Below are 15,490 nucleotides of genomic sequence, written 5' to 3' on the forward strand. Positions count from 1 at the left end.
CTGAAATAAAGTGTGCTTCTATAGACGCTTTCTAAAAAAAGGGTGCTTCTGTAGTCTCTTTATGATAGAGAGTTGCTTTTCTTGGCTCTTTCCCTCGTTTTCCAAATTGAATATTTCTTCAGTTTTCTTCTTCATTTCTTCACAAATTTTGCCCTCATGCAAAAAATCCCCTCTTTCTCCCTCACTAAGCCAGGAACTCATAAACAGCGAATATATAAATTCTCATTTCAATATGAATTCTGATTGCTTTTTATAAAAAAAAATGTTCACTTCGTTTTTGTTCTCTTTAAATTTCTCGCTTTATTTATTATTGGGGCCAATCTATCATATATTCTGTTGCCCACACCTCTTCGTACAACTTACCTCCTTAAACCATTGGCCACTATCACTTAAGCCTTTAGCAATGGCACAAGTACCAATAGCAGCATCATTCCTTTCAGCTACTTGGTTTACTTCGGTTACATTTTCGTCGTCTTCGATGCCGGCATTATTGCCTATATCAGCAATTTCATTTTGTGCAGCTATTGAAGCTACAGTCAATGGTGAAGGATCCTCAAAGGATTTTTCGAATGAAGCTATTGGCGCCGGGCCAAGACGTTTCTGTTTGCTGCGTGTATCCATTACATATGTGGCAGGATGGCATCGATGGTGGCGGTGATGTCGACTAGGATGATTAATAAATTCTTATTTTGCATCTTCTTCTTTTCTTTCTTTTTTCGATTTTGAAATTTAAGTCAAGTAAGTCTTGAGGGGATTTTTTGTTCTACTGCAGGGAATATAAAAAGTACTGGAAGTAGAAAAGATATAGAAAAATAAGTTTGTTAAAAATATAAGAATTAAATAAAAAATTATGATAACAAACATGAAAGCAGAATGTGGAAATCATAAATATTAGGTTCCACAAGCCGATTATTGTTGAAACAGAGCATTTTATATAGTTCCAGCAACTGCAAGAATCTACTATATTCGAAATTGTTGCCACTTGTTTCCTTTTAAATTTCAAAAAATAATAGACTCCTGCAGGTTCTAAGGTTGCTCTTTCCAACACAACAACCAATTCCATTGAATTAAAATTACCACACAAACGTCCAAAACTTTTTCTTTTCTGACCTACATTTCTACAATGAAACAGTTTTGTTGTTCGTTTCCCAATAACTCATGACATAATCCTCCAAAAAAAAAAAACAACCAAATTTACCAAGTCAGTATCATAACTGGAGCGTATGAGCACTCAAAACAAATCTCCGATACGTATACGCACAAATGTACATGTCTTTATGTATGTGATGTATGTGTGCGTGTGACCAACTTTTTTTCCTCAGTTGAAAAGTTGAACAACATAATCACCAAAATTTTGACAAAATCAATGAGCACACATCAAAACAAACCTAATGTATCTCTCTCCCCCCTCTCTCACACACATACACACTCACTAATGGGAGATCAAAAGCAATTCTTCTGTAAAAATATAAATATTTATGACATTCGCTGCCGTCTTAGAGTCTCCTCCAAAAAGTTACAGAATTTAATGCACACTGTTGACTGCTGTTTCATTCTTTCTGAGAAAATAGTAAAGAAGAATGAACAGAGGAAGAAAACAGCACCATGCATGGCCATAGAGGCCAATAAACTTAAACAAACTACACACACACACACACACAATGGGCACGAGTAATAAAAACAGTACTGAAATAATCGCATGCCACAGTGACAAGGGCAACAAATATTTATAGTGTGTGTCTGTGCGTGTGTTTGTCGAATAGCATGTTCTTGTGCCGGCTTGGAGACTTACACAAAAATTAATTTTTTTTATATTTGTGTTAATCTTTCTTTATCCATCACATCCGATGTGTGGTGTTGTCTGCAGTTATCGTTTTTGGTAAAAACAGGAAGTTAGGCTTAGTCGTTTAACTCCAGTTGAAGGACATAGGACAGACACCTTATATTTGGAGCTGACGTCATGTAGAAATGAGCAAAGATAGAACGGAAATATTATAGAAAATATTGTAGAATGTCATTTTTTCTAAGGGTCTACTGAAGCACCCTTTCTACTAGAAAGGGTCTATTGGAACACCATTTCTCTCAGAAAGGGTCTATTGGAACACCATTTCTCTCAGAAAAGTCCTTTCTTGAGAAGCAGAAAGTGTCTTTAGAAGGAATCTTTTTTCAGAAAGGGTCTTCAGAAGGACAATTTTTTTCAGAAAGGCTCTATAGATGCACCTTTTTTCAAAATGGGTCTATAGAAGCACCCTTTCATTCAAAAAGGGTCTATAGAAGCACCCTTTCTTTCAAAAAGGGTCTATAGAAGCACCCTTTCTTTCAAAAAGGGTCTATAGAAGCACCCTTTCTTTCAAAAAGGGTCTATAGAAGCACCCTTTCTTTCAAAAAGGGTCTATAGAAGCACCCTTTCTTTCAAAAAGGGTCTATAGAAGCACCCTTTCTTTCAAAAAGGGTCTATAGAAGCACCCTTTCTTTCAAAAAGGGTCTATAGAAGCACCCTTTCTTTCAAAAAGGGTCTATAGAAGCACCCTTTCTTTCAAAAAGGGTCTATAGAAGCACCCTTTCTTTCAAAAAGGGTCTATAGAAGCACCCTTTCTTTCAAAAAGGGTCTATAGAAGCACCCTTTCTTTCAAAAAGGGTCTATAGAAGCACCCTTTCATTCAAAAAGGGTCTATAGAAGCACCTTTTCTTTCAAAAAGGGTCTATAGAAGCACCCTTTCTTTCAAAAAGGGTCTATAGAAGCACCCTTTCTTTCAAAAAGGGTCTATAGAAGCACCCTTTCTTTCAAAGAGGGTCTATAGAAGCACCCTTTCTTTCAAAAAGGGTCTATAGAAGCACCCTTTCTTTCAAAAAGGGTCTATAGAAGCACCCTTTCTTTCAAAGAGGGTCTATAGAAGCACCCTTTCTTTCAAAAAGGGTCTATAGAAGCACCCTTTCTTTCAAAAAGGGTCTATAGAAGCACCCTTTTTTCAAAAAGGGTCTATAGAAGCACCCTTTTTTCAAAAAGGGTCTATAGAAGCACCCTTTCTTTCAAAAAGGGTCTATAGAAGCACCCTTTCTTTCAAAAAGGGTCTATAGAAGCACCCTTTCTTTCAAAAAGGGTCTATAGAAGCACCCTTTCTTTCAAAAAGGGCCTATAGAAGCACCCTTTCTTTCAAAAAGGGTCTATAGAAGCACCCTTTCTTTCAAAGAGGGTCTATAGAAGCACCCTTTCTTTCAAAAAGGGTCTATAGAAGCACCCTTTCTTTCAAAAAGGGTCTATAGAAGCACCCTTTCTTTCAAAAAGGGTCTATAGAAGCACCCTTTCTTTCAAAAAGGGTCTATAGAAGCACCCTTTCTTTCAAAAAGGGCCTATAGAAGCACCCTTTCTTTCAAAAAGGGTCTATAGAAGCACCCTTTCTTTCAAAAAGGGTCTATAGAAGCACCCTTTCATTCAAAAAGGGTCTATAGAAGCACCCTTTCTTTCAAAAAGGGTCTATAGAAGCACCCTTTCTTTCAAAAAGGGTCTATAGAAGCACCCTTTCTTTCAAAAAGGGTCTATAGAAGCACCCTTTCTTTCAAAGAGGGTCTATAGAAGCACCCTTTCTTTCAAAAAGGGTCTATAGAAGCACCCTTTCTTTCAAAGAGGGTCTATAGAAGAACCCTTTCTTTCAAAAAGGGCCTATAGAAGCACCCTTTCTTTCAAAAAGGGTCTATAGAAGCACCCTTTCTTTCAAAGAGGGTCTATAGAAGCACCCTTTCTTTCACAGAGGGTCTATAGAAGCACCCTTTCTTTCAAAAAGGGTCTATAGAAGCACCCTTTCTTTCAAAAAGGGTCTATAGAAGCACCCTTTCTTTCAAAAAGGGTCTATAGAAGCACCCTTTCTTTCAAAAAGGGTCTATAGAAGCACCCTTTTTTCAAAAAGGGTCTATAGAAGCACCCTTTTTTCAAAAAGGGTCTATAGAAGCACCCTTTCTTTCAAAAAGGGTCTATAGAAGCACCCTTTCTTTGAAAAAGGGTCTATAGAAGCACCCTTTCTTTCAAAAAGGGTCTAAAGAAGCACCCTTTCTTTCAAAAAGGGTCTATAGAAGCACCCTTTCTTTCAAAGATGGTCTATAGAAGCACCCTTTCTTTCAAAGAGGGTCTATAGAAGCACCCTTTCTTTCAAAGAGGGTCTATAGAAGCACCCTTTCTTTCAAAAAGGGTCTATAGAAGCACCCTTTCTTTCAAAAAGGGTCTATAGAAGCACCCTTTCTTTCAAAAAGGGTCTATAGAAGCACCTTTTCTTTCAAAAAGGGTCTATAGAAGCACCTTTTCTTTCAAAAAGGGTCTATAGAAGCACCCTTTCTTTCAAAAAGGGTCTATAGAAGCACCCTTTCTTTCAAAAAGGGTCTATAGAAGCACCCTTTCTTTCAAAAAGGGTCTATAGAAGCACCCTTTCTTTCAAAAAGGGTCTATAGAAGCACCCTTTCTTTCAAAAAGGGTCTATAGAAGCACCCTTTCTTTCAAAAAGGGTCTATAGAAGCACCCTTTCTTTCAAAAAGGGTCTATAGAAGCACCCTTTCTTTCAAAAAGGGTCTATAGAAGCACCCTTTCTTTCAAAAGGGGTCTATAGAAGCACCCTTTCTTTCAAAAAGGGTCTATATAAGCACCCTTTCTTTCAAAAAGGGTCTATAGAAGCACCCTTTCTTTCAAAAAGGGTCTACAGAAGCACCCTTTCTTTCAAAAAGGGTCTATAGAAGCACCCTTTCATTCAAAAAGGGTCTATAGAAGCACCCTTTCTTTCAAAAAGGGTCTATAGAAGCACCCTTTCTTTCAAAAAGGGTCTATAGAAGCACCCTTTCTTTCAAAAAGGGTCTATAGAAGCACCCTTTCTTTCAAAAAGGGTCTATAGAAGCACCCTTTCATTCAAAAAGGGTCTATAGAAGCACCCTTTCTTTCAAAAAGGGTCTATAGAAGCACCCTTTCTTTCAAAGAGGGTCTATAGAAGCACCCTTTCTTTCAAAAAGGGTCTATAGAAGCACCCTTTCTTTCAAAAAGGGTCTATAGAAGCACCCTTTCTTTCAAAGAGGGTCTATAGAAGCACCCTTTCTCTCAAAAAGGGTCTATAGAAGCACCCTTTCTTTCAAAAAGGGTCTATAGAAGCACCCTTTTTTCAAAAAGGGTCTATAGAAGCACCCTTTTTTCAAAAAGGGTCTATAGAAGCACCCTTTCTTTCAAAAAGGGTCTATAGAAGCACCCTTTCTTTCAAAAAGGGTCTATAGAAGCACCCTTTCTTTCAAAAAGGGTCTATAGAAGCACCCTTTCTTTCAAAAAGGGCCTATAGAAGCACCCTTTCTTTCAAAAAGGGTCTATAGAAGCACCCTTTCTTTCAAAGAGGGTCTATAGAAGCACCCTTTCTTTCAAAAAGGGTCTATAGAAGCACCCTTTCTTTCAAAAAGGGTCTATAGAAGCACCCTTTCTTTCAAAAAGGGTCTATAGAAGCACCCTTTCTTTCAAAAAGGGTCTATAGAAGCACCCTTTCTTTCAAAAAGGGCCTATAGAAGCACCCTTTCTTTCAAAAAGGGTCTATAGAAGCACCCTTTCTTTCAAAAAGGGTCTATAGAAGCACCCTTTCATTCAAAAAGGGTCTATAGAAGCACCCTTTCTTTCAAAAAGGGTCTATAGAAGCACCCTTTCTTTCAAAAAGGGTCTATAGAAGCACCCTTTCTTTCAAAAAGGGTCTATAGAAGCACCCTTTCTTTCAAAGAGGGTCTATAGAAGCACCCTTTCTTTCAAAAAGGGTCTATAGAAGCACCCTTTCTTTCAAAGAGGGTCTATAGAAGAACCCTTTCTTTCAAAAAGGGCCTATAGAAGCACCCTTTCTTTCAAAAAGGGTCTATAGAAGCACCCTTTCTTTCAAAGAGGGTCTATAGAAGCACCCTTTCTTTCACAGAGGGTCTATAGAAGCACCCTTTCTTTCAAAAAGGGTCTATAGAAGCACCCTTTCTTTCAAAAAGGGTCTATAGAAGCACCCTTTCTTTCAAAAAGGGTCTATAGAAGCACCCTTTCTTTCAAAAAGGGTCTATAGAAGCACCCTTTTTTCAAAAAGGGTCTATAGAAGCACCCTTTTTTCAAAAAGGGTCTATAGAAGCACCCTTTCTTTCAAAAAGGGTCTATAGAAGCACCCTTTCTTTGAAAAAGGGTCTATAGAAGCACCCTTTCTTTCAAAAAGGGTCTAAAGAAGCACCCTTTCTTTCAAAAAGGGTCTATAGAAGCACCCTTTCTTTCAAAGATGGTCTATAGAAGCACCCTTTCTTTCAAAGAGGGTCTATAGAAGCACCCTTTCTTTCAAAGAGGGTCTATAGAAGCACCCTTTCTTTCAAAAAGGGTCTATAGAAGCACCCTTTCTTTCAAAAAGGGTCTATAGAAGCACCCTTTCTTTCAAAAAGGGTCTATAGAAGCACCTTTTCTTTCAAAAAGGGTCTATAGAAGCACCTTTTCTTTCAAAAAGGGTCTATAGAAGCACCTTTTCTTTCAAAAAGGGTCTATAGAAGCACCCTTTCTTTCAAAAAGGGTCTATAGAAGCACCCTTTCTTTCAAAAAGGGTCTATAGAAGCACCCTTTCTTTCAAAAAGGGTCTATAGAAGCACCCTTTCTTTCAAAAAGGGTCTATAGAAGCACCCTTTCTTTCAAAAAGGGTCTATAGAAGCACCCTTTCTTTCAAAAAGGGTCTATAGAAGCACCCTTTCTTTCAAAAAGGGTCTATAGAAGCACCCTTTCTTTCAAAAAGGGTCTATAGAAGCACCCTTTCTTTCAAAAGGGGTCTATAGAAGCACCCTTTCTTTCAAAAAGGGTCTATAGAGGCACCCTTTCTTTCAAAAAGGGTCTATAGAAGCACCCTTTCTTTCAAAAAGGGTCTATAGAAGCACCCTATCTTTCAAAAAGGGTCTATAGAAGCACCCTTTCTTTCAAAAAGGGTCTATAGAAGCACCCTTTCTTTCAAAAAGGGTCTATAGAAGCAACCTTTCTTTCAAAAAGGGTCTATAGAAGCACCCTTTCTTTGAGAAAGGTTCTATAGAAGCACCCTTTCTTTGAGAAAGGGTCTATAGAAGCACCCTTTCTTTGAGAAAGGGTCTATAGAAGCACCCTTTCTTTGAGAAAGGGTCTATAGAAGCACCCTTTTTTTGAGAAAGGGTCTATAGAAGCACCCTTTCTTTGAGAAAGGGTCTATAGAAGCACCCTTTCTTTGAGAAAGGGTCTATAGAAGCACCCTTTCTTTGAGAAAGGGTCTATAGAAGCACCCTTTCTTTGAGAAAGGGTCTATAGAAGCACCCTTTCTTTGAGAAAGGGTCTATAGAAGCACCCTTTCTTTGAGACAGGGTCTATAGAAGCACCCTTTCTTTGAGAAAGGTTCTATAGAAGCACCCTTTTTTTGAGAAAGGGTCTATAGAAGCACCCTTTCTTTGAGACAGGGTCTATAGAAGCACCCTTTCTTTGAGAAAGGGTCTATAGAAGCACCCTTTCTTTGAGAAAGGGTCTATAGAAGCACCCTTTCTTTGAGAAAGGGTCTATAGAAGCACCCTTTCTTTGAGAAAGGGTCTATAGAAGCACCCTTTCTTTGAGAAAGGGTCTATAGAAGCACCCTTTCTTTGAGAAAGGGTCTATAGAAGCACCCTTTCTTTGAGAAAGGGTCTATAGAAGCACCCTTTCTTTGAGAAAGGGTCTATAGAAGCACCCTTTCTTTGAGAAAGGGTCTATAGAAGCACCCTTTCTTTGAGAAAGGGTCTATAGAAGCACCCTTTCTTTGAGACAGGGTCTATAGAAGCACCCTTTCTTTGAGAAAGGTTCTATAGAAGCACCCTTTTTTTGAGAAAGGGTCTATAGAAGCACCCTTTCTTTGAGACAGGGTCTATAGAAGCACCCTTTCTTTGAGAAAGGGTCTATAGAAGCACCCTTTCTTTGAGAAAGGGTCTATAGAAGCACCCTTTCTTTGAGAAAGGGTCTATAGAAGCACCCTTTCTTTGAGAAAGGGTCTATAGAAGCACCCTTTCTTTGAGAAAGGGTCTATAGAAGCACCCTTTCTTTGAGAAAGGGTCTATAGAAGCACCCTTTCTTTGAGAAAGGGTCTATAGAAGCACCCTTTCTTTGAGACAGGGTCTATAGAAGCACCCTTTCTTTGAGAAAGGTTCTATAGAAGCACCCTTTTTTTGAGAAAGGGTCTATAGAAGCACCCTTTCTTTGAGACAGGGTCTATAGAAGCACCCTTTCTTTGAGAAAGGGTCTATAGAAGCACCCTTTCTTTGAGAAAGGGTCTATAGAAGCACCCTTTCTTTGAGAAAGGGTCTATAGAAGCACCCTTTCTTTGAGAAAGGGTCTATAGAAGCACCCTTTCTTTGAGAAAGGGTCTATAGAAGCACCCTTTCTTTGAGAAAGGGTCTATAGAAGCACCCTTTCTTTGAGACAGGGTCTATAGAAGCATCCTTTCTTTGAGAAAGGTTCTATAGAAGCACCCTTTTTTTGAGAAAGGGTCTATAGAAGCACCCTTTCTTTGAGAAAGGGTCTATAGAAGCACCCTTTCTTTGAGAAAGGGTCTATAGAAGCACCCTTTCTTTGAGAAAGGGTCTATAGAAGCACCCTTTCTTTGAGAAAGGTTCTATAGAAGCACCCTTTCTTTGAGAAAGGGTCTATAGAAGCACCCTTTCTTTGAGAAAGGGTCTATAGAAGCACCCTTTCTTTGAGAAAGGTTCTATAGAAGCACCCTTTCTTTGAGAAAGGGTCTATAGAAGCACCCTTTCTTTGAGAAAGGGTCTATAGAAGCACCCTTTCTTTGAGAAAGGGTCTATAGAAGCACCCTTTCTTTGAGACAGGGTCTATAGAAGCACCCTTTCTTTGAGAAAGGTTCTATAGAAGCACCCTTTTTTTGAGAAAGGGTCTATAGAAGCACCCTTTCTTTGAGAAAGGGTCTATAGAAGCACCCTTTCTTTGAGAAAGGGTCTATAGAAGCACCCTTTCTTTGAGACAGGGTCTATAGAAGCACCCTTTCTTTGAGAAAGGTTCTATAGAAGCACCCTTTTTTTGAGAAAGGGTCTATAGAAGCACCCTTTCTTTGAGACAGGGTCTATAGAAGCACCCTTTCTTTGAGAAAGGGTCTATAGAAGCACCCTTTCTTTGAGAAAGGGTCTATAGAAGCACCCTTTCTTTGAGAAAGGGTCTATAGAAGCACCCTTTCTTTGAGAAAGGGTCTATAGAAGCACCCTTTCTTTGAGAAAGGGTCTATAGAAGCACCCTTTCTTTGAGAAAGGGTCTATAGAAGCACCCTTTCTTTGAGAAAGGGTCTATAGAAGCACCCTTTCTTTGAGACAGGGTCTATAGAAGCACCCTTTCTTTGAGAAAGGTTCTATAGAAGCACCCTTTTTTTGAGAAAGGTTCTATAGAAGCACCCTTTCTTTGAGACAGGGTCTATAGAAGCACCCTTTCTTTGAGAAAGGGTCTATAGAAGCACCCTTTCTTTGAGAAAGGGTCTGTTCGCACAGAAAGTTTATTTTATTTGTGCCCGCAAAAATAAAACACTGTAGGTTTTAATTTCAGATTCACAATTTTATTCAAGTAATGTTGCTCTATCGAATGCCGGTTATAAGTCAACTAAAAACTTCTTATTTTCTATCCCTACTCTAAGGGCCACACAGCAAAGAAACAAAATGAGATTTGAAACACATAAGAACGACGAACAAAATACGTTGATCAATAATCAACGATCAAAACAATTAAAATACGAATATTCGCACAAAACAATATAAAGGGCTACAGTTGCTGATCTGTATGTACGAATTTGCATACAAACAGAACTGACCAAACGAAACAACAATGTTGTTGTTGTTATTGCCCTTCAAACATAAAACGAACGACGAAACTAATAACAGACAAATGCCTAACAAGTAGGCAATGTTGTTGTTGTTTCTCGTCACAACGGACACGACACAAAAGGGAATAAGTTCAAGTACTACACACATTAGGGTGGGACGAACGAACAAAACATTAAGGTGGGCCGAAAACATAAATGCGATCTCCTCCAACATCCTCCGCCCGTTGAAACGTCTAGGTTCAAGAACTATATTGCGATAATGGGGAATCCAATTTGTACTTGAGCGGCATTAGATATATATTCATTAAACATTCCAAAAATAATTGTTGTGTTTTGCTGGGTATAGGTAAATCCAATAATTCGATTCTTTAGGCTAACAAGATGGGGAACTTCGAGTTTTATGACCAGTTGATTGATTTAAATACGATGCAAAGTAGAGTCAGATGATTCTTCCCTGAGTTGAACCAGAGCGACTATTTCCCAAAATCCATATTCGACTTCTGAAAGTATGTGGACGACATCTTGAAACGACCAACCTATTGCACATCTGTGGGAAATACAAAAAATAGAAACAATTAATTGTATCCGTTTCAAATAAGTTAAGCGCTTATCCAAAATGCGATGAAATGCGTTATTTCCACAAATAAAAGTTTTGGAGGCGGCAGCAAATTCGTCTTTTGTACCATGCCAATTTGAGACATGTTGTGTTTGGACATGTCTCCGAAATACGATTCGAGTTTCTTCTTTGGGCTTTCTGGCCCTATTTACTACAAAATAGTTCAGGATCGATGAACAAGCTTCAATCCACTGGAGTAATAGTTTGGAGTTAGTCCAAAAGTTCAACGATGAGCCAAAATGGTATATTTTGTATTTCGATTTGAGCGACGATTTACTGAGAGACCCTTCAGCACGACGATGTAAAGATTGAGCTTTGATTGCAGCAACTTTCGATGATTTAAAATTCCAAGAAAATCTAATATTTTTGAATGCGAGCGACGAAATTGATATTTTTGTTGCATTTTTGACATCGGCCAAAACGAGATTACAAAGAAAGACATCTTGCTTAGCTTTCCAGAACATACCCAAGGTTTCGATAATGTTGTTGTCCGATGTATTAATGATGTTTTCTGTATCATCATTCCAAGTGAGCGACGCATTGTTGCTATTCCGCTTAGCCAATTCGATACTATTAAATTTCAAAATTTGTAATAACTCGTCCTCCTTGAGGGCTAAAGTTTCGATGTTATCGGCGCCAGTATGTACGCCATCGACATACAAATCTTCGAGTAAGATCTTTGAACCACAAAGATGAGGTGTGCTATCTTTATCTGTAATGAGAAACGAAATACGATTTGCGAAAAATGGGGCGGCCGATAAGCCATTATTAACAATGTTCAATTGGAATACCTTTATATTATCATTTTTGTTACTTCTCCACAAAACGAGTTGAGAACTTCTATCCGGTTCTCCAATACGAAACTGCCGATACATTTTCGAAATGTCTGCAGTGGGAGTGTATGTGTTCCAGCGAAACGAAAAGAGTGTGATGATCAAATCCTCTTGTGTTGTTGGACCGACCATTAATTTATCATTCAACGAATGATTCGACGAAGTGCCATCTGAAGCATCAAATACGTCTCGAAGTTTTGTGAAATTACTATGAGGCTTGAGAAAACAATGATGAGGTATTATATATTGCGAATTATTCGACGATAGAGTGTAGGGTGACATGTATCCGAGCGACACATGTTCTTGCATGATTGCTTCATACCTCGATTTCAAAATTGAGTCACGTTCAAGTCGTCTTTCGAGCGACAAAAAACGTCTACGAGATATTTCCAATGATTTACCAAGATGATTGGGTAATTTCTTGAATGGAAGATGAACTTGTACCCTTCCATAAGAATCAAATCGACTATTTTTAATAATGTGATCTTCGATTACCTTTTCTGCTTCAGTGTATGTTGAAAGAGACTTCGAATACTCCTCAGCTTTCCAGATTTTGTTTAACGAATCATCTGTATTTTGTTCTCCAAGTGTACTTACAGTCAAGTTACATGTAAACGAGTTTGAATTAGAACGACTAGGCGATGAACCACCAACTATCCATCCGAAAACTGTATTTGTAAGACATGGCAGACCATTTCCGAACGAAATTTTGCCATCCAACAACAAGTCAAAGAATACTTCGGCACTCAGGAGCACGTCGATAGATTGAGGCTTGTAGAACAACGGATCTGCAAGTTCAATATTTGGAGGAATCTTCCACTGCGAAGTATTGATGAGTTCGCCAGGTTGGCGAGACGAAATGTTTTTAGTTACTGCAAAACTGGATGACCACCGGAACGAACTACTTCTGGATTTGATTGTCGCATCGACAGAAAATTTGATTGCTGTCCGAACTTCTCCAATTCCAGAGATTTCTTGAGAAAACGGTCTAAATTTGAGCTTCAGCCTCTTTGCTGTTTCTTCCGAAATAAAATTTAACTCAGAACATGAATCTAATAATGCTCTTACCGTCTGGAACGAACCACGATAATCCTTCATAAGAATCAAGGCTGTTGGAATCATCGCTCTTCTAAAAGAACGAGCCACTAACGAAATAGGATTTGAGATGGTTGATGGTTGCGGTGAATTACTATTCGAATTTGAAGTATTGGGTTGTTCTGGGGTACTGAAAATATGCAAAATCGTGTGATGTGCAGAATCACAAACTCTGCATCGAGATTTAGAGGGACACTTCGAGACCATATGCCCTTTCCGAAGGCAGTTAATACAGTGTCCACTACGTTTTACGAAATTAAAACGTTCCGAAACGACGATGTTAGAAAACGACGAACAATTTGCTAGGTTATGTTCATTTGAATTACAATATGAACAGTTCGAATTTGAGTTGACAAACGTATGAGCCGACCGATTGAATCTAGGAGATTTAGGTTTGTGTGAAGTGATATTTTCTGGAAGTTCAGTTCTCTTTCTATGGCTTTCGAGAAACTGACAACGACGACTTAATAGTTCATAGCAAAAGTCCCATGAGGGCAACGATTTAAAATCTTGTTTTTCATCATAGTTCTCTTTTGTTTCATTGTCCACTTTTGATAGAACCATATGCACTAAAATTGCATTCATAACATCTGCCTCTGATCCGAGCGACAATAACGAACCACGAACAGCAGATACGGTATCAATAAGATGGCGTAATGAGACACTATCACTCTTTTGCATTTGTGGAGCATTGAACAAAGACTCGATATGTTCTAAGAATATGAGCACTTTATTGTCATATCTTTCTTGCAATCTTTGTAAAGCCTTTTCATAATTCTCTTCACAAACTTGAAATGGTTGCACAACAGCTAAAGCTGGACCCGAAAGACAGTTCAACAAGTAGTTGAATTTTTCAATCAAACTTATTGTTGGGTTATCATGCACGATATTGTTAAACGCTGTGATAAATCTCTGGTATTCACTATATTTTCCATCAAAATTGGGCAACTTAAGTGAAGGCAAACGAGAATTTGAACCACAAGCCATAGAAACATTCATTAAACTATTGTCCACTGTCACTGAACCACGATTTTTGTTTATCAATTTCAATATTTTGGCTTTTGCAACAATAAATGTTTCTTCTAAATCCATGCGAGAATTGTCACTAGCATTAATAGCTTCAATTTTTGTTTGTATATCGCACAACTGTTTGAAATACGATTCTAATATATCGAGACGACATTCTAAAATGGTCGAATCCATTTTCGAACCATCTTTTTCCACTTTCTTTTGTATGTTTGTAATATTTTTCTTTATTGAACTACGTTGTAATTTAAGAGAAGATAGTTCCGAACTACTAGCGTTCTCTTCCACAAATTCGGTACCGTCTTTGGGCATTTTGAACAAATTAAGAGAAACAAAAAAATCGAGCAACAAGAGAAATTGGCTTCGATTTTCAAAATAAAAGCGCCAAAATTTCACAAAAATGCACAATTTTGCACTCAATATGGTTTTTTTTTTTCAAAGTATTGGTTTCTAATACCAGTTAGAACAATTCTATTGTATAAGTGTAGTTTCCAAACACTTTCCACGAAATCTTGTATGTTTGTATATGTCACCGCGATTGCGTAACGCCAAATTTCTCGAGCGACACAAAAAATTAACTTTCTGTTAAAGAATAATATTTATTCTTTTCAACAAAATTATATTTTCACGGCGGTAGCGATTAAAGCTAATCGACGAAAATGCTTATAAAGTGGACGACTATTCGAATGTTGCTACAGCGAATCTGTTATGCAACAACAACAACGAAAAACACAATTTTTTGAGACACAAATATCTCCACTTTATTCTAGTTTTGTTCAATTAATTATAATAATAATTAATTTACTTTAACTTTTAAAGCTACCGTCCTGTCACGGTCGCCAAAATGTTCGCACAGAAAGTTTATTTTATTTGTGCCCGCAAAAATAAAACACTGTAGGTTTTAATTTCAGATTCACAATTTTATTCAAGTAATGTTGCTCTATCGAATGCCGGTTATAAGTCAACTAAAAACTTCTTATTTTCTATCCCTACTCTAAGGGCCACACAGCAAAGAAACAAAATGAGATTTGAAACACATAAGAACGACGAACAAAATACGTTGATCAATAATCAACGATCAAAACAATTAAAATACGAATATTCGCACAAAACAATATAAAGGGCTACAGTTGCTGATCTGTATGTACGAATTTGCATACAAACAGAACTGACCAAACGAAACAACAATGTTGTTGTTGTTATTGCCCTTCAAACATAAAACGAACGACGAAACTAATAACAGACAAATGCCTAACAAGTAGGCAATGTTGTTGTTGTTTCTCGTCACAACGGACACGACACAAAAGGGAATAAGTTCAAGTACTACACACATTAGGGTGGGACGAACGAACAAAACATTAAGGTGGGCCGAAAACATAAATGCGATCTCCTCCAACAGGGTCTATAGAAGCACCCTTTCTTTGAGAAAGGGTCTATAGAAGCACCCTTTCTTTGAGAAAGGGTCTATAGAAGCACCCTTTCTTTGAGAAAGGGTCTATAGAAGCACCCTTTCTTTGAGAAAGGGTCTATAGAAGCACCCTTTCTTTGAGAAAGGGTCTATAGAAGCACCCTTTCTTTGAGACAGGGTCTATAGAAGCACCCTTTCTTTGAGAAAGGTTCTATAGAAGCACCCTTTTTTTGAGAAAGGGTCTATAGAAGCACCCTTTCTTTGAGACAGGGTCTATAGAAGCACCCTTTCTTTGAGAAAGGGTCTATAGAAGCACCCTTTCTTTCAAAAAGGGTCTATAGAAGCACCCTTTCTTTCAAAAAGGGTCTATAGAAGCACCCTTTCTTTCAAAAAGGGTCTATAGAAGCACCCTTTCTTTCAAAAAGGGTCTATAGAAGCACCCTTTCTTTCAAAAAGGGTCTATAGAAGCACCCTTTCTTTCAAAAGGGGTCTATAGAAGCACCCTTTCTTTCAAAAAGGGTCTATATAAGCACCCTTTCTTTCAAAAAGGGTCTATAGAAACACCCTTTCTTTCAAAAAGGGTCTATAGAAGCACCCTTTCTTTCAAAAAGGGTCTATAGAAGCACCCTTTCTTTCAAAAAGGGTCTATGGAAGCACCCTTTCTTTGAGAAAGGTTCTATAGAAGCAC

At 38.1% G+C, this 15,490-nt stretch overlaps 2 protein-coding genes across 6 annotated transcripts in view; both read right to left on the minus strand.

Annotated features, from left to right (window-relative positions):
- LOC141396533 (uncharacterized) overlaps positions 1-15,490 on the minus strand; it is a 143,311-nt gene that overhangs the window by 95,032 nt on the left and 32,789 nt on the right. For all 5 annotated transcript variants that reach the window (XR_012411189.1, XR_012411186.1, XR_012411190.1 and 2 more), the window contains one exon: positions 364-787. Coding sequence is in view for 2 of the 5 variants with exons in the window: in XM_073972086.1 (XP_073828187.1) it covers positions 364-621 (258 nt within the window). In the remaining 3 variants the exon portion in view is untranslated. The remainder of the gene's footprint in view (positions 1-363; positions 788-15,490) is intronic.
- On the minus strand, positions 9,539-14,892 carry LOC141396536 (uncharacterized). The gene is made up of 2 exons (XM_073972090.1): positions 11,232-14,892; positions 9,539-11,152 (listed from the first exon to the last, which is right to left on the minus strand). Exons 1-2 carry the CDS (start codon positions 13,704-13,706, stop codon positions 11,054-11,056), a joined length of 2,574 nt encoding a protein of 857 aa, XP_073828191.1. The 5' UTR covers positions 13,707-14,892; the 3' UTR covers positions 9,539-11,053.

This window comes from Musca autumnalis, unplaced genomic scaffold, assembly GCF_047663935.1.
Source record: "Musca autumnalis isolate F117 unplaced genomic scaffold, ASM4766393v1 scaffold_3, whole genome shotgun sequence".
NCBI lineage: Eukaryota > Metazoa > Arthropoda > Insecta > Diptera > Muscidae > Musca > Musca autumnalis.